At 61.0% G+C, this 22,031-nt stretch overlaps 4 protein-coding genes across 14 annotated transcripts in view; 2 read left to right on the plus strand and 2 right to left on the minus strand.

Moving 5' to 3' along the window:
* Positions 1–1,114: 1,114 nt before the first annotated feature.
* NDUFA11 (NADH:ubiquinone oxidoreductase subunit A11) lies at positions 1,115–7,463 on the minus strand. Its single transcript, XM_029219070.1, has 4 exons — positions 7,097–7,463; positions 2,976–3,068; positions 2,741–2,863; positions 1,115–1,301 (listed from the first exon to the last, which is right to left on the minus strand). The coding sequence occupies exons 1-4, from the start codon at positions 7,191–7,193 to the stop codon at positions 1,189–1,191; spliced, it is 426 nt and encodes a 141-aa protein (XP_029074903.1). The 5' UTR covers positions 7,194–7,463; the 3' UTR covers positions 1,115–1,188.
* An 830-nt stretch (positions 7,464–8,293) lies between these two features.
* Positions 8,294–11,499, plus strand: VMAC (vimentin type intermediate filament associated coiled-coil protein). The gene is made up of 2 exons (XM_029217873.1): positions 8,294–8,484; positions 9,635–11,499. The coding sequence occupies exons 1-2, from the start codon at positions 8,294–8,296 to the stop codon at positions 9,951–9,953; spliced, it is 510 nt and encodes a 169-aa protein (XP_029073706.1). The 3' UTR covers positions 9,954–11,499.
* Positions 11,500–12,900: 1,401 nt separating this feature from the next.
* CAPS (calcyphosine) lies at positions 12,901–14,629 on the plus strand. Of its 4 annotated transcripts, XM_029215608.1 has the most exons (6): positions 13,008–13,105; positions 13,163–13,286; positions 13,354–13,531; positions 13,675–13,881; positions 13,952–14,049; positions 14,398–14,629. In XM_029215608.1, exons 2-6 carry the CDS (start codon positions 13,204–13,206, stop codon positions 14,441–14,443), a joined length of 612 nt encoding a protein of 203 aa, XP_029071441.1. In that variant the 5' UTR covers positions 13,008–13,105; positions 13,163–13,203; the 3' UTR covers positions 14,444–14,629. The 4 variants fall into 4 exon arrangements, with proteins under 4 accessions (XP_029071440.1, XP_029071437.1, XP_029071441.1 ...); XM_029215607.1 differs by having other exon boundaries at positions 12,901–13,105; positions 13,163–13,531; XM_029215604.1 differs by having other exon boundaries at positions 12,905–13,531.
* A 1,025-nt stretch (positions 14,630–15,654) lies between these two features.
* The window catches only part of RANBP3 (RAN binding protein 3), a 53,304-nt gene continuing 46,927 nt past the window's right edge, over positions 15,655–22,031 (minus strand). For 6 of the 8 annotated variants that reach the window (XM_029215602.1, XM_029215599.1, XM_029215596.1 and 3 more), the window contains 7 exons: positions 21,827–21,905; positions 20,625–20,727; positions 20,051–20,175; positions 18,537–18,657; positions 16,650–16,792; positions 16,068–16,251; positions 15,770–15,982 (listed from right to left, as the gene is read on the minus strand). In XM_029215602.1, the coding sequence (XP_029071435.1) occupies positions 15,939–15,982; positions 16,068–16,251; positions 16,650–16,792; positions 18,537–18,657; positions 20,051–20,175; positions 20,625–20,727; positions 21,827–21,905 (799 nt within the window). In that variant the 3' untranslated portion in view covers positions 15,770–15,938. Of the gene's footprint in view, positions 15,983–16,067; positions 16,252–16,649; positions 16,793–18,536; positions 18,658–20,050; positions 20,176–20,624; positions 20,728–21,826; positions 21,906–22,031 lie in introns of all 8 variants that reach the window. The other 2 variants (XM_029215603.1, XM_029215597.1) reach the window with 2 other exon arrangements.

The raw sequence follows: 22,031 nt of genomic DNA on the forward strand, positions 1-22,031 counted from the left end.
TCCCTGGAGGGCGTGCTGGACGAGGGGCCGTGTCAGCGTGGAGAGGCTCAGTGTGGCAGGTGGGGAGGCTGAGGGGCCTGGGCTGGGAGGGACCTGCATGGCTGTTCGGCGGCTGGGGGCATAAGGAAATGGTGGTGAGGCCAGCCCAGCCAATGGCCGTGGGGCTGGGGCCCTGTGCTCTGCTTAACACCCGGATGAGTTATTAGCTGGGGTGGACAGAGGAGGAAAGCAAGGCTCCAAGCTTGGCTTTCAACCACGTCCAGGCCCCCAAGAGAGGAGGAAGGGGAAGGAGGGACGGGCCACACACCAGGGAGGGGGTGCGTGAGGGCTGCGACCAGCCTGGCCCGCTCCTGCCGCCCCTGGGCCACCTGCAGCGCCCAGACCCCTGCCAGGACCTGATCCCACCCTCATCCGACCCTGCTCCCTAGGGTGGGGCGCCGAGAGCCCTAATTTATGGCCCATCGAGGTATGCTGGAACATGCCGGGCCTTCCTTTCTGGCTTCCAGGAAGAACTGAGCCAGTTGTGCAGAAAGCCCAGGGCCAGGCCGTGCCAGCATTCTGGAGCCACCTAAATCACCAGGCCTGACAGGCAGCAGCGGGCGAGGACCTCGAGTCCCTCTTCTCGTTGTTGCCGTGGGCACCTGCCCTGAGGGCTCCCGGTGGCCTGTCACCCACCTGTCGGATGGGGACGAGGCTCCGGGGCCAGGCTGTCCAGGGCTCTCCACTCCAACACCCAGGAATTTGGAAACGGGCCGTGCATGGGGCCTGGGTGTGTTTTCCACATGCTGTTGGCTTTGGGGGGAGGCCCAGAGAGGGGCCTGCAGCGGGGGGGGCGCAGGAAGGGCTGTGGGCAGCAGGGCCCAGTCCCGCCCCCCATGGGCTCCCGCCCGCCAAGAGAACAGGCCAAGGCCCGCAGACCCCTGCCCGACGCCTGCTCCCTCCTCCGGGGCCCAGCTGGCGCCGTCGGGCCGTCAGGCACAGACCCAGATGCCTTATCTCCTGCCGCTTCCTCACTCCTCCACCATCCGCCCTGAGGCCCTCACCAGCGCTGGCCTGTCACCCAGCACTCCTCGGACAGGGCTGCACCCCAGAGAACAACGGAGCAGGGGAAACTCACACAGACATACACAGAATTTATTATTTTTAGACGAATTTCAACCTGCCTGAAGTTCCAGGAGGTGGCAGGGCTCACACCTTGGGCTCTGCAAACACCTTCCAGCCCTCCAGCTGGCCCATCTTGACCAGGGCGGCCGTCATGCCCATGTACGCACAGGCGGCAGCTCCAATCCCGTAGCTGTGGGCTGTGAGAGCGGGGAGGCTGGCGTCAGGCACGCACGCGGGCGGCTCACTCATGCCCACCCGGGGCGCCGGCAGTGACCGCGAGAGGACAGCCCCCACTCCAAGCTCGGGTGGCCGGGATGAGCCCCCAGGCCCCGTGCCTGTGAAGACGGGCGTGGAAACTGAGGCAGGGAGGAGGGAGGAGGGAGGCAGCAGTCCAGGCTGCTGGGTCCGGGGGCGGGAGGGGACGGGTGGCGTGTCGGTCGGTCTCAGCTAGTGTCCTGGCTGAGCCCGCCCTGCGGTCCGGGAAGCGGGGAACACAAGACGCCTGTGGCCTGAGAGCGGCCGCAGGAAGGGGGTCTGCCTGCTGGGCGCGGGGCTCACACCCCCATCGCAGGCTCAGGGGCGCTGGTTAAACCCAGACCCCAGCCAAGGTCTCGAAGCGAAGGCCAGGAGGGCGCGGGCCTTCTTCCTCAGCATCCTCCCTCTCTGCCCTGCTGGAACCGTCCACGGAGCACTCCCGGCCTGCTGGGCCCTAGGCCCAGCGGTTTATCTGAGTGTGGCCTCTGCCCGCCGCGCACCCCCGCCCCGCCCAGGCGAGAAGAGCCGTCTGCTTCCTAGTCCAGGCGGCTCCACTGTGCAAGGCTGGCCTGGGGCCCGGCCCGCCTCCCACTAGGGAAGCATCCGCTCCTGCTTCCCGGGTGCCCTCGGGCCACCTCATCCCCCCTCGGAGCCTCAGTTCCTGCATCTGTAAAGTGGGGATGGTGAGAGCGGCTCCCCTGCAGGGCCCTGGGTGCTGGGAGAGGGGCTGCAGCTCCAAGGCCAGCCCCACCTGCTCCGTGCGTGCACAGGGGCCGGCGGGGGAGACAGGCGGCGACCTCGTGTTCTCTGACAAGACGCAGCAGACAGAGGAGAGAGACGCGGCAGACAGGAGAGAGATACGAAGCGAGGGCGGGCGGGGGCCAGGATCACACACCCTGGATCGTACGTGGGGGGGTTGGAACAGCGAGAGGGGCCGCCGTGCTGACATCTGGGGGAAGGGTGTTCAGGCGCAGGGCACAGCCCATGCCGAGGCCCTGGGGCAGGACCGTGACTGGTGTGCAGGGGGCACAGCAAGGAGGCCACGGGGCTGGAGCAGAGCGAGCGAGGCGGCGAGGGCAGGGAGGGGACGGGAACAGTCCACGCGCGGGGCCTCGGGGGCCACGCCAAGTGTCACAGGCAGCCCCAGGAGGGCGGGAGGGTGTGGCGAGGTGGGCGCGGGTAGCTGCCTGAGCAGCAACAGCTGAAACCACTGCTACGCTAGCTGGCGGCCAAGGATCAACGGTGCTGGGAGCTCTCAGGGCAACGGCCGGCTCTGTAGCTGGATGCGCGTTCTTCCTGCCCGCCGCCCCCACCGGGCCCAGGCCCAGGAGACAAGAGAGGGAGGAGGGGTGGCAGAGGTCAGGGGCGCGGGCTCACTCACTGCGTGCTCCCAGGGCCAAGCCTCCGGCGCAGCCTCCGAGGAAGTAGTTGAGAGGGTCGTCAGGCTTCTCGCGGACCTGGGCGCTGATGCAGGAGGTGAGGCCGAATATGGCACCGATGGCAGCTGTAGGAGCGGAGGGGAGGGACGGGCCCTGAGTCTGAGTCAGGGGCCCAGACCAGCGCCGGGAGGGCCCGCGAAGGAGAAGCCCACGCGCCGGGCGGTCTCGCTCGCTCACCTGCGGTAAACGTGTACCGTCCTGTCCTCGCCACTCCCTCCAGGAAGGAGGCCGGGGTCTGGAGCGCCACGCTGTAGGCGGAGGCGATGAGGCCTGTGGGAAGAAAGGGCGGGGAGGTGAGTCAGACCCGGGCCCTAGCTGGGGGCAGGCCCCTCCCCATCCCACAGTGACCGCTCCCTTCACCCTCACAGCAGCCACCAAGGTGGCTCCTGGCGCCACTGCTTGGCCCAGGAGGGGCTGTTTCAGTCCCACAGTCGATGAGCTGGGGCCCAAACCCAGCTCCGAGGCCTGGGCTCTCACCCGCCCCCTCCAGCCCCCAGGCCTCCCCCTACCAAGGCCTACAGAGTGCCACCTGCGTCCCCCTGCCCTTGCTGGCCCCCCGCAGGGCACCAGCCCAGCACACGGCCTCCGCAAGGATGGGCTTGGGCCTTGGTGGCTGCGCTGGCACTCTGGCCCCGCTCCCCACTCCCATGACAGGCTGCATCCACCCGCAGGGCCCAGGGTTCCTTAGCAGAGGCGCGGAGGCTCGCTCCGGGGCCCCAAGGCCTCTTCCTCGCCACCGCCGGGCCCGTCCCTCACCCTGGCTGGCTCAGCCTCGCCACTCTCATCAGCTCTTACCGCCTCTCTGCCGCCGCCCCGGCTGCCCTGCCCCTGACGTTGGCTTTTACGTGTGAGGGGCCCTGGTGGGGGCCAGGCCTGGAGCCAAGTGCCAGGTGGGCGGCCAGGCCTGAGGTCCTAGCCTGGGGCATCCTGAGGGAACGCTGACCTGGGCCGTGTGTGGGTCTGGGGTAAGACTGGGGCAGCCTTGGGCAGCCTCCCCAGCCAGACCCTCTTCAGTGGACATCAGACCAAAGGCAAGCTGGCTGGCTCCAACACGGGGCTCCCCACCCTCCAGCTGACCCTGCTCGGGGCAGACAATGCACCCCTCCTCTCCTGACAGACCACCAGGGTGAGCAGGCCGCCAGCACAGAACTCCTGGGGCCAGCCCACCCCAGACAAAACACAACTGCCACCTGCCAGGCGGCAAGGGCACCCACCACCCCATTCACCCTCCTCGGGGCCCAATGGGCTCAGTCCCCTCTGATCCGTCGCTTCGTGGGCAGGGCGGGGGGTGTCCTCAGACAGGCAGAGCGGCTTGCCTGATGCCACCCAGCAGAGCTGCCTGGAAGCCAGAAGGGTCTAACCCAAAGGCCAAGCGCCACCTTCACCGATGCCCCAGGGATGTGGGCCCCGCCAGGTCCCCAAGCCTGCAGCTTCTGGAGACCTCACAGCTTGCGTGCAGCCCTCACGTGACCTTCCTGGCTGAGCAGTGTTGCCCCCCAGTCCTGGCTGAGGTTCAGCTCACAAGAGCTGTGGGGAACTTTTCACACTGCACAGCGGGGGTAACCTTGAGAGCAACCCCGAGGGCCAAGAGGGCCACCCCACTTCCCAGACAGGGAAACTGAGCCCCAGGGACGACAGGAAAAGAGCACACACACAGAAGGCTCCCTCACGCAAGGCGCCCACCTGGGGACTCCCCAGATCGAATCCCTCCTGATCCCACGATGAACCCTAGGGTCCCTGCTCCCCTCAGAGCGGCTGAAGGCTGGGAAGGGGGGAGGGGACCAGAGTCTGGGGTTCCCCCAAGCCTGCTCGGCCCGCCCTGGCCCAACAAACCCCCTTCTTCAGTCATTCTCTCGCACGTCCCCACCCCCAAACCCCACCTTGTAAAGAGGCTGAATCAGAGGGGGCTCCCCATCCTGCCTGGGACCTGGGGAGGCATGATCTCCAGAGCTGGGCCAGGAAGCAGGAGTTATGAGCCTCTGCCGAAGAACCACTGACAAGATTCAGTGATGGTCCCCAAACCCAGTCAGGCAGTGAGTCCTGGCGGGGGAACCTGATTGACCCCACCCCCATTTGCCTGCGGTCCTGCCTGAGGGACGCCCAGTTCACAGGCCACGTGGGACACAGAGTGCCCCACAATCCCAAGACCCCTCAGAAGTCCTTTACCTGGGAGCGGATGACCTGGAAGGTGCCAGACCATCCCAGGGTCAAGGACTGGCCCCCTCCCCCCAGCAATCCTTCAGTAGGTGATGTGCCAGCCCGTGTCCCCGGGAGCCCACCTAACTCCTCAGACGTTGCAGTCACCCTCCCCAGCACTCGAGAGTCTCTACTGACTCGGCCCTTCCACAGGCTCCCGTCACCCCCTCAAAAGGCCCCTCCCCAGGCCCTCCGCCTGCTCCTAGCCTCCTGAAGTGACCGTCTTGACACAGTGCACGTTCATTCATTCACAATCTGTAACTGTGGGCCCATGTACATTCATCCACTCATTTATTGTGTACCTTCCCTCACTCATTAATTCATTCACAAGTCACTCATTCATTCATCCTAGTTACTGTGGGCCTTCCTCCTCTCATGCATTCACATTCATTCACTCACGAAGTCACTCATTCGTTCATTCCTAGTTACTGCCCTGTCTTCCTTCCTTCCTTCCCTCACTCATTTGTTCCTCCAGTTATTGCATTCCCACAGGGTGCTGGGCTGGGCTAGAGCCTGGCTCCCTGCCCTACAGGGGCTCACCATCCCAGGGAAGCCAAGTGTGAAACGAGTTCCCTGGGTGGAGGGCTGAGGGGCGGCAGGGATGGAAGGAGCGGGGAGGTGAGGGAGGATCCAGGAGCACGTTTAATCGGGTCCTGAGTGTTGAGTGGAGCTGGTCAGTGAGAAAATGCGGGCGGGCAGAGTGAGTGACACACGCACACAGCGACGCCCTCGAAGACCCCTGGGTCCCCTGTAGGGCTCCTGGAAGCCAGCGACCACCCCCAAAACTGAGTCTCTCCACGACCACCCGACATAGCACCTCTGTCAAAGGTTTCCACCCGCACCCCCTCAAACACCCTCCAACAAGCCCCCTCCAGGCTCTGTTCAAGCAGACGCCACAAAACCCATCCCCTGGGGCTCCCCCTTCAGCCTTCCTGAAGACTCTTCAGGAGGACCCTGGAGGCACATTCCTTGCCCCAGTCACCCCCAGGAGCAGACCGGGATTTGCAGCCCGGCTCCCAAAGACACCGGGGCAGTTCATCCACCTCTGTAACCTTCAGTTTCCGCCTCTGAGAAATGAAAATGGTAACGGTGCTTCTTATTAAATATGCAGAAAATGGTAGCGTTGACTAGGTCCTAATGCAAAGCCTCCCAGTGCAGACTCAAATTCTGCCAGGCCCTGTTGCAGGAGCTGGAGATACAGAGGTGGCCCCCAAACCCATCATACCTATGTCTCAGACTGAGATTGGGAAGGAGACTAGAAGAGGATAGACTCCAGGGTCTCCCCTGCAGAGGACTGCCAGGGCTGTGCATCCCCTCAGATTCCCCCAAGGCTACCCTTATGGTAGCTGCTGACTCACTTCATTTATCATCTCCGCAGCGCCCCTAAGACCCCTCTGATGGCCCCCAATAAAAGTTTCAGATGTCTCTGACCACCCAGTTCTCCTGGATCCTACAAAGACCTCATCCCACTCCAGAACCTTCTCAAACTTCTGCCTTCAGACACCTCAATAATAACCCACGATCCTCCCAAACTATCTCAAAGACACCAGCTGGAAAGTCTCAGAACCCTCCAGCTTCTCTGACACCGATAATGGCCCCGTCGCACTCCACCACTTCCCACTCCATCACTTTCCCAGAGCCTGGTGAGCGTTTCAACAATAACCTCAAAATGCCAGCACCCAGGGATTCTGACGACTCCAGTGACCAGCTTGTCACATGTACCACGACCTTCCAGGGCCCTCCAACCCTGCCACACCCATCCCCCCACAACGTCTATCTCACACCAGCGGTCCCCATGGCCGGCTCAGACACCCCGACGATGGTCACGTACCACTCCGCGAGATTCCCAGCCCTCATGGGACCCCCTCGGACTGCTCCCAGTGACCCTATGACCCCTCTGCGCCCTGTGAGTTAGTCCGACACCCCCACAAAGTCTATCTTGTACGAGAGCCCCCGAGCGTCCCAAGGCCGCCCCAGACACCCCGACGATGACCACTGCCACCCCGCGAGATCCGCAGCCCCTCCAGGACGCCCTCGGACAGCCCCCAGTGACCCCACGGCCTCCCTGCGCCCTCCGCCCTGGGCACCCGACCGGCGCTCACCAGTGGCACCACCGATACTGGTGGTGGCGTAGGTCTTGCGGTGGCACTCGGTACCTTCGGGGATGTCCCAGTACTGGTGAAGAAGCGTCTTAGCCATGACGGAACACCCCGGGCCCCGCACCGCAAGACGCCCCGGCTCCCAGCGCCCAAGGGCGGACGCCGCTGACTCTCGCGAGACTTGCTGGGCGGCGCGCTCAGCCTCTCTTGCGGGCGGGACGGCAACAAGCGAGCAACTTTATTGAGCGCCGCGGAGGTGGACACGGGTCGCGCTCAAGCGCTTGGAATCGGGACTGGCGTAAAGGAAGAGCGCGTGCAGCCCTGGCCGATTTCTGGAGGCGGAAACTGAGGCCGACCAGGATCAGTGAAGGCAGATGTCGCTAGTTCAGCTCAGAAGGTCCTGGGTCAGGAGTGGTTTGACTCCCGGAGGTGGGGCCTAACTAGGGGCGGGACTATCAAAGGTACTAGGCCTATCCACAGGCACAGAGGAGACCGCGGGGCCGTGCTCCACTTGATAGGAGAGAGACGTCATTATGGGGCGGGACGTGGCGGGATGTGGCCACTCCCAGTGCCCGAATCTGTGGGGAGGCTTGGTTACGCCCAGTGGCCAGTCTTAAGCCAGAGTCTGAACAGCGTGCGACTATTTGGGGGCGCGGTCAGGTTCAGGGGCTTAACGAGAAAGTGTCCAATCCCAGTGCTCGGATTCTTAGCACGATGTGGTCTGTGCCCAGTTTGTGGCTAGTCCAACCCCTGGGCGGGATGAAGAATGCTCTAGGCTTGGGGCGTGGCCAGAGCCCAAACATAACCTGAAGGCGTGTGGGCCTGACCAACCCGGCGTTAGCTTCCAAGGGGGGGGGGGGGGGGTTGTTCTGTCTCGAGGGAATGACCAATCCTGCTGCCAGAGCCCGAACTAGGGCGCCACCAGAGGACAAGGCCAACCTGGGGGCGTGGTTTGTTAAGACCTTGGCCAATCTTGGAGTTAGGCCCGGCTCAGGGGTGGAGTTTCGAGTTGCCGGAACCAGCGGGGGTGTTCGGGTTTGAGGAGGGCGAGACCCAGCCCTGGAGGCGGAGCCTAGCAGTGATCGCGGCCAATCACGCCGAAGCCCTGAACGGACCGCTGGGGGCGTGGCCCCGTGGGCGCGGCCAGGACCGGTTCCGGGCCGCCCGTGGGCGTGGCTGGGCCTGGACCGCGGCGGGGCCATGTCAGCGCCGCCGCCCCTGCAGATCCGCGAGGCGAACGCACATCTGGCTGCGGTACACCGGCGCGCGGCGGAGCTGGAGGCGCGGCTGGATGCGGCCGAGCGCACGGTGCGCACCCAGGCCGAGCGCCTGGCCCGCCACGACCAGCAGCTGCGCGCCGCCCTAGACGAGCTGGGCCGCGCCAAGGACCGGTGAGGCTCGGGGCCGGCCACATGGACTTCTCGGAGGAGGTGGGCGGAGGCAGAGCCGAGACTGGAAAGGAGGACCGGCAGGGGAAATCGTGTGCATTCACGTGGAGCCGGACTACTGGTGGGATTGGAAAAACAAACACCAAAATACTTGACTTAGTTTTCACTATGTAAAGTTGAGAGATGTCATACAAGTGTGGGTATCTAACTAGGCAAAATCGGCTGGTCCTGAGTGGTGCAGGGACCACCAGCCGCCTGATGTAGGTACTGGAGCCATGGCAGGTTCTTGAGGAGGGGAGGATGGGATGATACCAGCAGTTTTGAAGAGTCCCTCTAGCTGAGGGTTGAAAGGGATGAGACAAGTGCCCAGGGAGGAAGGTGGTGCTGAGGACCGGGTGGGAAAAAATTCAGAGCTGGTTGGATTCATTACTTCATCTTTACTGAGCATCTACTATGGGCCAGGCACTGTGCTGGGTATTAGGGCACATCAGTAAGACCTGTGCAGCCCTGCCCTCAAGCAGACACATTGTTAGGCAGTTCCAATATGGGGTGATTGGGTGTGTGTGATGGAGGGCCACACGGCTCTGAGGGGGCCCGGAGGGAAGGCTTCCTGGAGGGGGAGCCATCTAAGCTGAACAACAAATAGGAAAAGATGTAGGGGACAAGGGAACTGCAGGAAGAGCTACGGGGATGGATGAGGGAGTGTGTTAGTCTGCTGAGGTTGCCGTTAAAGAATACCACAGACTGGGTGGCTTAAACAACAGCAAATCATTTCTCACAGTTCTGCAGGCTGGGAAATCCAAGATCAAGGTACTGACAGATTCAGTTCCTTGTGAGGGTCCTCTTCCTGGCTTGCAGATGGTCATCTTCTCACTGTGTCCTCACGTGGCACAGAGAGAGAGCAAGCTCTCTGGTGTGTCTCTTACAAGGAAACCCTCATGACCTCATCTAAACTTACCTCTCAAGGCCCCATCTCCCAAGTACTATCACACTGTGGCATAGGGATTCAATATATGAATTCGGGGAGGGAGGGACACAGACATTCAGTCCATAATAGGGGGACTTTATCCTGACAGGGATGGAGGTCGGGAGCAGGGGAAGAGAACCTCTGGCTCCCCCGTGCCATAACTGCCCCGTGTTGCCTTCCTGCCAGTGAGATTGCCGCTCTCCAGGAGCAGCTGCTGACCTCCGAGGCTACTGTCCAGAGTCTGCAGGCTGCCGTGTGCCAGAGGGACAAGCTCATCAGGCAGCTGCAGCCCCGGGCTGAACTGCTGCAGGACATCTGCCGCCGCCGGCCACCCCTGGCTGGGCTGATGGCCACCCTGGCTGAGGCTGAGCGCCTGGGGCCCTTGCCGGCCAGTGTCCCCAGTCACCCACTCCCTGGTGGGCCCAGTTCACACCTTGCCAACAGTACTGGGGAGGAAGAGGACAGGGACCACCTCCAGCCTGCCGTGTTTGGGACCACTGTGTGAGTCCCAGAGTAGATTCCAGAATGGAGAAAGAGGACCCCTACGGGGACTTTTTCCACTGCTGTGGGTGTCCTTGGGGGTCACCAGTACCCCAGAGAGGACCCTGCGGCAGAGCCATAATCCTGTCCAAACGTCAGAACCTGCTAGAGAGTCATAGGTTTCAAATGGGCGGCCTACAGGGACAAATGCAGATGTTGGACCCGGAGAGAAGTTTTTGTTTTTTTTAAAAACAAAACTTTGAATCAATCCATCACCCTTGTTGGAGAACTGGCAGTGCTGACACAAGAATCTGGATTTCTAGCTTCGGACTGGGCCGTGCCTGCCTGGATCTGAGTCCGGGGCACCCTCTTCAGTGAGTGTGAGTCTCAGGCCCCACATGCCTCCTAGGGCCAGATGTCTGGCCCCTGAAGCATCTGAGTTTGAGACCTCTCTTTTTCTGGTGGTGGTGGATGATTTGAGTTTCTCTCCCTTTTCCCCTTGCCCTGATTTTTGTTCGTCCCGAAGCATTCCCCACCCTAAAGCTTTTTCTTATTCTCATCTCAGTCCAGAATTGCGAGCCTCAACCCTCAGGCCCTTTTGTATTGGTTATATGAAGACAAAGTTTTAATCCTAGATTTTTTCCCCCAAACTCTATCCTTCCCTCAACGCAGGGAAGAGTGTGTGCGTGTGTGATGTGCTGAGATGTCTGCAGCCAGGCTTTGCTGCCCAGGCAAACTCGGGCACCCCATAAGCTTTTCTTGATAGCGTCCTGCCTCAGGGTCTTGACACTGGCTGTTCCCTCCGCCTAGAATGCTCTTCCCCCAGCTGTCACATGACTAGCTCCTTGTCACTCAGGTCTTTGCTCAAACGTCACTTCCTCCCAGAGGCCTTCCCTGACCACCTTATTGGAAGTCATTCTTCTCCACTCCACCCCCCACTGCCTCATTTTATTTTCTTTATGTAACTTCTTACCATCAGAGTGGAAGCTCCATGAGGGCAGGGCTTTTGTTCTCTGTTTGTCACCAGTGGCAGGCGCACCCTGGGACCCCGGTAGGAACAGGATGGGTCTATGGGCCCTGAAGAGAGCCAGGGACCCCAGCACATCCCATGAGGCGCCCCGGCCAGTGTAGCTTTTGTAGCAGCAGCTGGCTCCTTTTTATATTCCTTAGAGAATCTATTTTTTCACTCCTTATTTCTATGCTGCCCTTCTTGGCCCAAGATATTCGGGGTTTTTTTTTTTTTTTTTTTTTTAAATCAAAACAGGGAACCCTGTGCCCTTCTCTGCCCAGCCCAAGTGCCTGGCCTGGTACCGTGGTAGCTTTTTACCGCCTCCTGACTCAGGGAATGGTCATACCAGGAACCATGGCGGGGCACAGCCCCTTTCAGCCCGGAAGGCTCAGCGTCCACCCTCAGCCCTCAGGATGGGGCCGCCTGGCGTCTCACAGTGACCCCTCAGTGTGGCAACAATGGCCCGGTTTTCTCCTTTGGACGAACAGGGGTTGGAGGGTGCTGTTTGTACGAGGCGAAGGCAGGCTGGCGCCTGTCGGAGCTCAAGAATAAACCAAATGATTTCATGGCATTGGTCCTTCCTCCTTTCTTCCTGGTGGGGGAACTGGAGGGGGGCTGCTGTGCTGCTCCTGGTCCAGGGTGGGGCCCCGCTGGGTGGGGAGACACAAGTTACAGCCCCGGGAGCTTGTGCCAGGCACTCCACACACACGGTTGTGTCTCATCTCCTCAGACAACTATGCACACAGGCATCACCCCATTCTACAGCTGTGCAAAGCAAGGCTCAAGGGAGGTAAAGTGAAAAGGGCCTCTGGGTCGGAAGGGCCCTGGCCACTTCCAATTTTTTATTGTTGAAATTCTGATTCTCTTAAAAATGTGGAGATGCCCAAACAGAGCTACAATAGTTGTGGTTACATTCTACATTTTTCTATATATATATATATATATATATATATATATATATATATATATAAAAAATCCGACATTTGTAACCCTCATAAAAATACACAATGGAGTATTTCTTTGCCTATGTAAAGAATTTTGGGCTGCAGCAAGCCACAAGAATTTCTGCAGCAGAGTGCCACTGCAGTTTCTCATAAAACTGATGGTGTTGCAATCAGCCGTAGCTTGAATCGCAGCGCCGGGTGGCTTGTGATCCACGGCTTGGCTTCTGACTGTGGCAGCAACTTTGGACAATACCACTGTGCTGTGTGCAACTGCAAGCTTTGAAAAGCTTCTGATGATCTCTGGGTCTCTGCGGGTGGTGGCGTCCCCAAACGGGGGCCCACGTTTTTAGTCCTGGGAAATCCATTATCATTTTCAATCCTGACTGTTGGTGTAACGCTCTCGGTTGGCAAGATGTCCAAAGTCTCCACAGAAGGCATTCAGTAATGGCGGCCTTGGTCCCTCTTGGATTACGGATGTCAGGGGTCAGGGTCGCTTCTCCGGCCGGTACTGAAGCCCCTGGCTCAGCAGCTTGTCATGAATAAGCCAGCCCACCAAGTGATGTTTGAGACCTGGAAACCAACCACCAGGTGACCCATACTGACTGGCCCTAAGTAACTACCAGGAATTGCTTTGTCCAAGTCAACGTTGATGTCTGTAGGACCCAGCTGTGAGCACCACCTGCTGGACAGGGGCCTGGGTCACCTCGAGTCCTTTAAAATTGGATCCCTCAGCAGCTTTGGCTGCGGCCCTGTGAAAAGGGGCTGGTGGCTGGTGAAGCCCAGAGAGGGGAGGGGACCTGCTCCAGGTCACACAGGAATTGGGCCTTGCCTCCCTCCATCCAGGACACTGGTCCCCACAGGGCTGTGGCCCACCCTTCCTCCTTGTGGTTAGGAAGTGACCCCCTCCCCACCACCACCACCCGGGCCTGGCTTTATCCCAGGACCTGGGCACTACAGGGAGTAAGCGAGCAGGACAGCAGGTGGACAGCGGCGGCAGCAACAGCACTGCCCTGTGCCTCTCGGCCCGCCATATGCCCCCACAGGGCCATGCTAAGGGCCATGAGGCTCTGGTGTCTAGAGAGTTACAGCTGGGGCCCCTCCCAGTCTCCAGGGTACCGTCCCTTAGCAACAGCCCGGCCTGGCAGGACACACTGCCAACGCTGGGCAGAGCAGGCAGAAGGCAAGCGGAGCGGCTACCCGGACTCCAGGACAGACGAAGGCCAGGTGAGTGAGCGGGGGCACCCGGCCTGTAGCCTGGTTGCCGAGCAGGAGCCCCTCCAGATCTCTCTCCCATCCAGCAGCCCAGGGAGCCCTGACCCATCATGGATGCTGTGGACACCACCATGGAGAAGCTCCGGGCCCAGTGCCTGTCCCGAGGGGCCTCGGGCATCCAGGGCCTGGCCAGGTGAGCTGTCCCCTCACACCTCCCCAACCCCCCGGATCACTTTCCAACCACGCCCCCTGCCCCCCAGGTTTTTCCGCCGCATGGACCGGGACAGGAGCCGGTCCCTGGACGCAGGGGAGCTCCAGCGGGGCCTGGCCGAGCTGGGGCTGGTGCTGGACACAGCCGAGGCGCAGGGCGTGTGCAGGCGCTGGGACCGTGACAGCAGTGAGACGCTGGACCTGGAGGAGTTCCTGCGGGCACTGCGGGTGAGGCCGGGCGCTCGACCGCGCGCGAGTCCCTCCACCCTGTCGTCCGGGGGTGCCAAGTCCTTGTGGGCTTATCCACATCGGTGTGGGGACTCGGGGGACCTCCCGAGCTCCACCCCCCCCCAGTCACCACCTCCCCCCAGCCCCCCATGTCCCAGGTCCGGGAGGCAGTCATCACAGCCGCGTTCGCCAAGCTGGACCGCAGCGGGAACGGCGTGGTGACTGTGGATGACCTCCGGGGGGTGTACAGCGGCCGCGCCCACCCCAGGGTGCGGAGCGGGGAGTGGACAGAGGAGGAGGTGCTCCGCCGCTTCCTGGACAACTTTGACTCCTCCGAGAAGGACGGGCAGGTGGGTGCGCGGGTACCCCACTCCCTCTGCCCACGCCTGCGGTCCCCCCTGACAGCCCATCTGCCCCCAGGTCACGCTGGCCGAGTTCCAGGACTACTACAGTGGCGTGAGCGCCTCTGTGGACACGGATGAGGAGTTTGTGGCCATGATGACCAGCGCCTGGCAGCTGTGAGCGGTGCACACCCACTCGGCTGGCACCAGGCAGCATAGGGCCCCACCCGGCACCCCTGGGCCAGGGCCCCTTCTCACCTGGGCTTTGAGCTGAGCAGCCCCGGGGTGGGGGATGGAGGGGATTATGGGAAGATTGAGGCCGCAGAACCGGCTGGACCAGGTCTCCAGGGACACGGCTTGGCCACCAGGTGTCAGTGGGACAAAGGTTCCAACGATGGGTCACTGGTTCAGGAGCCCAGGGAGTGAGACCCTCCATGCCCACGCCATGCCGACCCCAGGTCTCCTCCTGGCTCTGCTCAAGTGAACCCTGTCAGCACCCTCACCCCTCCCTCGTGACTCCCCCAGGAAGCCAGGCAGCGCCCGGGTGGGGAAGCAAACTGCTCTTCTGTGAAGCAAGGCTCTGCACGGAGCGGTCAGTCTTGGAAGGCAGCCGAGCTTGGTCACCTGCCCAGGTGTGGAGTGCGGGGCAGGCCAGGCTGCTGAGGAACCGTTCCTGGCCAGGTTGCCTGGCTTCCTGAGGCCCCTGGGGCACGCGGGAGACCAGAGTTTTAGTTAAAAGTTTTAATGTAGTTCCCAAATACATTTCATATGACAATCTTACATAAATGTTCCAAAACACATGGGCGTTATCTGGTTTTACTTGTCACTAGTTGGCTAAGGCTTAAAGCAGAGAAGTGTGACCGGATCTGCTGGGAGGGCCTTTGGTGTCGTCCCGTGGCTCAGGCGCGGACGCGGATGCGGGCTGCACAGGCCACCCTGAGGTGTGGGCAGCACAGCTCAGACGGGCCTCCCCCTCACCCTGTGAGGGCCCTGTGCACAGAGGCCTCCTCTGCGGGCCCCGCCAGGCGGGCGGCACCCAGCTGGCTCTTGGCCACGCTACGGGGTGGGGCGGGCAGAGGGCGCCGCTCCTGTGTGTGCTGCGAGCATGGGTTCTGCCCGTTGTCTGGAACCGGTCCGCTCGCTGCCCCCTCCTTGAAGGCCCTGCCAGGGTCCCCCTCTGCCTCTCACAGAGGCCCCCAGCCCTCAACGGTCTTGGGGGCAGAGATGTCCAGGGCTGGGCAAGGAAGGAACGGCCAACAGCAGGAAGCAGGTTTGCACCTGGGTGCCTGATGACGGGTGACCCATGTTATGGGGACAGACAGGAGGATGGGGGGGGGGGAGCCCTCCCACGCCCTCCCACGCCCTCCCACACCCAGTGACCCTTTTCTAGATAGGCTCTCCAGGCCCAGGGCCCAACCCCTCCGCACCCCACGACTTGGCCTGGAGGAACCCCAGGTGGGGAGCACCCCCAGCACGGGGGCCGGGGGCCACAGGGGGAACGAGGACGCAGCCCACGACGGAGCCATGCCTGCTCAACACACAGGAGAGAAGCGCCTCGATTTAGGAAACCAAACACAAAGCCTTGGGGGGGAAAGAAAAGGTCTAAAAATAAACCCCCCAAATCAGAACGTGGGAGCTGGGAGGTAAAGACAGTAGTAACAGAAGGTCCAGCAGGCCCAGCGTGACACTGTGTGGACAGACCCGGTGCCCGGGCAGGTGGAGGTGGGGAGAGCTGGCGACACGACGAGGGTGGGGTGAAGAAACAAGGGGTCCCAGTCCCAGTGAGAAGCCGTGACAAGTCTTAATGTGCCATTTCAATTCAAGGTGGGGAGGGAAGAAATGTTCTTTTTCGTTTTGCTCATCAATATGATGAGGTTCGTGTCCCAAACCACATTCAGGCAGTTCCCGAGTCTGCTTCTGAACGGGACGTGCGGATCCAGACTGTGGCCACCCAGCGGGGAGTGTGGTTCCCAAGCCCCGCGCCTCGACGCTGCCGGAGGGAGGGGCGGGCGGGCGGGCAGACAGACGGACAAAGCAGCAGGCTCGTGGGCAGCCGGCTCCCGGCGCTATGTGCTCCCGGCCGTCTGCCCGTCCCCTTCGTCGCCAGCGCCTGTGGGGAGCGGTGGCCTGGCCGTCAGGTGTCTGCCCTGGACACAGCCCCACCCCTCGGGTCAGCCCCAGGACCCCTGGCTCACCGCCTCCGGTGGCCCCCGACGGGGCCAGGACGTCGTCGTCATCGCTGTCGTCCTCGTTGGACGGGGCCGCCCCGGGCTCGGGGGCCGGCGTCCTGGCCTCCTGCTCCTGCTCCACGTGGCTGCGCAGGGCCAGGATGCGGTGGTGCAGGGCCGCATACAGCTGGCCCGTGTCCTTGGAGCTGGCCTGGCGGAGGCAGAGGGGAGGGCCAGGTTACAAAGGCCTCACGGGGAGACCCCTCCTCAGGTGACGTGGCCGCAGCCCCTGCCGTAACGGGATGTCCCAGCTCCCGGGCTGGACTGGGGAGGAGCCTGACCTCTCTCCTCGACAAACCCGGGGACAGCAGACCGAAGCTCCCCCAGGCCCAGGGCCTGTCCTCCCGAGGGGTCCACAGAGCCCGGGCCGGGCCAGCCTTCGGTGAGCCATCCCGACCCTGGAGGCCTCCTACTCGCCCCGGCCAGGCCCTCAGTGCAGGGCTCTGAGTGCTAGGCATGGGGCTGCCCTGCCCTCGTCCGGGGGCTGTTTGGACAGCTTTGTTCCCCGAGAAGCCGGGGGCAGCCCAGCCCGTTCCTGGGGCTGCTCACCGAGATCAGGAAGACCTTCACGCCCTGGTCCTCCGTGTCCATGGCTGTGATGCGGATGCTCTTCTCACTGGCCTTGTCCATCTGCATCTGGGCCCACAGCTTGGTGTTGAGGATCAGCCGCAGGCTGCCCTGGGTCCGCATCACTGCAACCAACGAGGCCATCAGCTCTGCCCCCCACCCCTCGACGAAGCCACTACGAGAACAGACACAATCTGCAGGAAAGCCAACACCCCCAGGGTGAAATCCCACAATCCCCCCAAGGTCCACGAAAGCCTCCTGTCTGCTGAGCGGCAGCCCTGGCAACCCCCCACCCCTGGCGGCACATCCAGTGGGTGGAGCTGGTGCCAGGGTGGCGGCTCCCCTGGGGAAGGGGCTGGACAGGCAGCAGCAGGAGGCGGAGGTGGGTCTGCACACTGGGGACAAGCCACACAAAGTCTACGCCCCCTGACTGTCGCCACCCACAGGCCAAGGCGCAGCTCCTGCCCCATGAAAAGGAGCTAACTGCTTAGAGGAAGGGTCGGGGCTGACTGCTGCTCAGAGCCTCCATCAGGAGGGAGACAAAGGTAGACTGAGGGCAGCACACAGTGGAGAAGAACAGGGGACAGGCCTCCCCTCTCTGGAAATGTGTGTGAGACCACGAGTTCCACCCACAGCGGGCCCAAGGCCAATGTCGTCCTGCTCAATTTGTCCGAGCCTACCCACCCTGCCCGAGCCCCAACCCCATGGACACAGGTGAGCCCTGGCCTTCCTGCCGGCCCGGCCCTCCCCACTGGAAAACCCGGAGCAGATTACAAGCGGTCACCCCAATCTGGTGACCCTCACCCCCGCCAGCCCTCTGGGCCCGGCCTCACAGCCCAACCCGCCCCCCGAGGTGGACTTGGAGGGAAGGAAGGTCAATGCCAAGGATCAAAGGCTGCGTGGGGTGAAAGGAGACGACGGCCGGGAAGGATCTCAACAAGGGAGGGGACAGTGCAGTTACAACGAGGCTGGTCACAGGCTGATGACCCAGGGGCAGAGCCACGAGCCGCGGGGGCTCAAAATCCTGCGCCCTCTCTGTCCAGATACACTTGCACGTTTCCATTAGGGAAAATGAAAAAGAACAGTGCCTGAACAGAAGCCCAAGTGCATAAAAACAGTGCCGAAAAGACGCAGCATGAGCTACGCCTGGGCCAGGAATGGACGTTTCTGTAAAGGCCACAGGACAATTTTAACTGGGGAGGATTAAAAAAACAAAACAAACAAAAAAATGAACACACACGTTTCACATATATACAAACATGCCCGCACACACATCCGTTCTGTAACAAGCGTACTTCCGGGAATAAGATTCACGTGTAGATGGCCCCAGTAGCATTACTTACAAGTCAAAAACAATTAGGAACAACCTACACGTCCATCAGCAGGGAAATGGCTGAATACACTCACGGCCGATGGAATGTTAATTCATACAGAGGCTTTTCACAAACAGTCATATTTTAGGGAAAATTTAACAACACAGGAACACGCCCACAAAACAGCAAGTGAAAAGAGCGAGAGACAAAGTCACCCCACTTCCTTAACAAAGATCCACAGAACAGGAATGGACCGCCAAAACATTCTTGGCAGACAGAGATTTCCCTCTTTTTATAAAGAGATTTTCGTTGATGTTTGACTTCTTTGTTTACTCACCACGAAACAACTGACACTTTATAAGAAAATACGTTTGAAAATGGCTAAATCCTTTCATCCACTTCCACGATCAGGAAGAGGAACATCACAGAAGGGCTGGCGGCTGGAGCCTCTGGGCCAGGCCGGGTCCCGCAGGCTGAGGGCCGGCTGTGGGTGCAGATAGGGAGTCCCGCCCCGCCGCGCCCCAGGCTCCTCCACAGAAACCTGGCCGAAGCTCACCTAGTCGGGACTGCAACGTCCCATCGTCTGTCGATGCCATGTCGTTGAGTCTGAGCAGCCCCCGGCCTCTCTCCACCCACGACTGCGAGGTCTTGTCAAAGACAAACAGCTTACACTGGATCTGGAACACAAGGTGGCCCTCTGGGTGAGCAGGGACCCTGGCCGGCAGACAGACCCCGGGAGCCTGCAGGGAACCCGCGATGAACCAGCAGGGTCAACGAACTATGGTCTGGGGGACACGTCTGGCCCATGGCCACTTTTCTGTCCTGCCCTCGAACTAGAATGGATTTTACATCTTGAGAGGAGTATTAAAAAAAAATAATCATTAAGGAAATGCCCATCAAAACCACCATGAGATACCACTTCACACCCACTAGGATGGTAATAACCAAAAGGACAGATGACAACAGGTATTGGAGGATGTGGAGAAATCAGAACCCTCACACCTTGCTAATGGGGATGGAAAATGGGGCAGCCACAGTGGAAAACTGTTCTCCCACACATTAAACGTGGAGTTATCATATGGCCCAGAAATTCCACTCCTAGGTATCTACCCACGAGACGTGAAGCACGTGTTCACACAGAAACTATAACGTGAATGTTCACAGAGCATCATTCTTAATACCTCAGAAGTGGAAACAAACCAAGCGCCCACCAGCAAGTGACTGGATAAACAAATGTGGGCTATCAATACAGTGGACTGTTATTCAGCCTTGAAGAGGAGTGAAGCGCCAACACATGGTCCACCAGGGATGAACCTCGAAAATGTGGACACAAAAGGCCACATGTTGTACGATCCCGTTCACGTGAAATGTCCACAACAGGCAAATCCACGGAAACAGAAAGTGGGGTTGCCTGGGGCTGCAGGAAGGGGGATGGGCAGTGACTGCTCATGGGCACAAGGCTTCTTTTTGGGGGGGCAAAAATGTTCTAAATTAGTGAATACAGTAAAAACCACTGTACCGTACGCTTTAAAAGGGTGAATTTCATAGTATGTGCACTGTACCTCAATAAAGTTGTTATACAAAAAAAAAATGCAAGAGAGACCACACATGGCCCTTTACAGAAAAAGCTTGCAGATCTCTGTAAGTCAATATCTCTCAAGATGGATAGATAAGAAAAACTGAGTGGGGGGAAAAAAGTACCACTAAAAACCCCACATTAAAAACTCCCCAAAGCCACATATACGTGGTTTATAGACACACACGCAGGTATGTGTGAAAGGACGAAGGGCAGATGGAGCCCCACCACACTGGACGTGCTGCCCCAGGAGGGGAGGGAGATGGGACGGGGCACGGGTGCCATGAAGTCTGGTCTAAGAAAAGAACACAGCACCACCGGGACAAAATAATCACAGCTGTTGACTCTGGGTGGCAAGAGGTGTTTGTTACACATCTTTGTAGTTCCCTGAATTATCGAGACTGTCTCAGAACAGACCGTTTTGCTCTAAAACAGAGCAGTACAAGAAGTCCGCTAGCCGCACCAACGGGTCCCCGAGGCTGGGCGCGCCTCACCTGCAGCACGTTGCTCTCGGCCTCCTCCCCGGTGATCACCTCCACCTTCTCCAGCAAGCACTTCCGCGCCGTCGCCTTGGTGTAGGCGGCCGCCGACTCGGCCAGCGACTCTGCAATGTTATTAGCTAAACGACATTGACTATTGATTTGGTCAGGGGGAGGGTGTACCTCACAGGACACCCAAAGGGTGGCTCTGGCCTCAAGGGGGCCAGCGCCTCGGGCCCACAGCGGACCCTGGCAACGCACCACGTAACTCTGCCTCGGAGTCCGCAGGGCGGCCACCGGGAGCGGCCAGTGCAGCTGCGGCCTCCCCCTCTCCCACTCAGGCGAGGACGGCAGACAGCGAGAGACCTCCGAGGGCGCTGAGAAGCGTCTGCCGCCTCAGGGCGAGGAGGAGGGCGACAGCCACCTCAACCCCATCCTGGTCACCAGGCAGGGCCCCGGGCCTCGCCCCACTCCTGCTCACTGGACCCCAGCATGCACGGCTGTGGGCTGTGCCCGAGGGTGGTTCACAGCGTCCCCGCCCCTCCCTGCCTCCCGGACGCCCCCGGGAGAGGGCAGGACCGAGGCCTACCTTTCTCGGGGGTGGCCTCCTGGGACGAGGACTCGGACCCGGACTCGGCCACTGTGTTTTCTCTGTTGGCATCCGGGCTGACCTCGTTTAACTTGGGTGGGCTCTGCGGGGAGCGAAGGCGCACAGGAGGAGGGGGCGTGGGGGGTGGTGGTCCCGGGGGCCGACCGCTGCAGGACAGGGAACCCCTCTGCCGGGAGGCAGCTCCTGGCACCCCCCGCCCAGCAGAGGACCCCCCCTCTGCCGACGCTGGCCTCCCTCCCGCACTCTGGGGACCCGCCCAGCCCCAGCCCATGCCCACTCAGCGCCTGCCGAGCAGCATCAGAGACAGGCGGTCCTCAGTCCTCACAGGCCCGCCCGGACGCGCATGCGAGCCGCCTCTGGAGCCTCTGTGGCGTCACCTGGAGGCGTGTGCCACCAGCCGACCTTGGGCCACCTGGTCCCCCTGGCCCGTGAAGCAGTTCTTTGCCTACTTCATCGTAATCGAAAAAGGACAGTACTGACACTCAAGAAAAGAAGCAGGTGGCTCCTTAGTGAAACAAACACTGAGACCAAGACGGCAGGAATCAGGTGGGCCCCAAACAGCGCCTGAGCTGCCCTCACAGTGGACACAGCGGGGCTGTGTGTAATGATTGGGAAAGAAAAGGAAGAAAGAGAAGGAAGCGGGTAACAACGCTAGAAGCCCATCCCGGGCTGGCTGGGCTCTCTGGGACCAGGATGTGGCCCGCGGTCAGCCACGTGCCTCGGCCGTGGTGTGTCAGGAGTGCAGGGGACACTGGAGACCCTGCGGGGTTGCCCCTCGCCCCCCAGCCTCGCGGTGGCGATGGGGCTGCCCTCCCTTGGCTTCAGAGGTGGCACAGGGTGGTCCCGGCCCACATGGCTAAGGAATCTGGCCTGACGGCTGTCACCGCACCTGCCCTTAGCTGGGAGGAAGCGCGGCCCGTGACTCAAGGGAAGCCCCTCTCAGGACTAGGAAGGACAGGATGCGCGACACTGGCTCCTACAGAGCCTCCCTAGGCCACCAGCGCCGCCCCCCGTTTAAGCTGAGTCTGAGCTGGGTCTCCTTTCTCTTACTTGGAAAAGAAAGCATTCTAATTTCACAGGACTCAAGGCAGCAGCCACACCCGACGTGTCCCGGTGACCTGCGGGAGGCTCCGAGAGCCTTCTGGGCCCCGGGAAGGACAGTCCCCACGGGGGTCACTCACCAACACGCGCTCACTCATGTTCTGGCCAAATATGAATTTGCTGCTGGCGGCGTCGGCACTGTTGGCTGAGCTCTCTAAACTGAAGAGGAGACACGCTGTGAGCGCAGGGTGGCACAGGGCCAGGCGGTGTGCACGCCCACATGCGCGGCGCACACACACGGTCGGAGTGGAAAGCACGGTCGAGGCCCCGCTCCGCCTCGGGCTG

This window comes from Monodon monoceros, unplaced genomic scaffold (assembly GCF_005190385.1).
Source record: "Monodon monoceros isolate NGI ecotype Baffin Bay Population unplaced genomic scaffold, NGI_Narwhal_1 Super_Scaffold_12, whole genome shotgun sequence".
NCBI lineage: Eukaryota > Metazoa > Chordata > Mammalia > Artiodactyla > Monodontidae > Monodon > Monodon monoceros.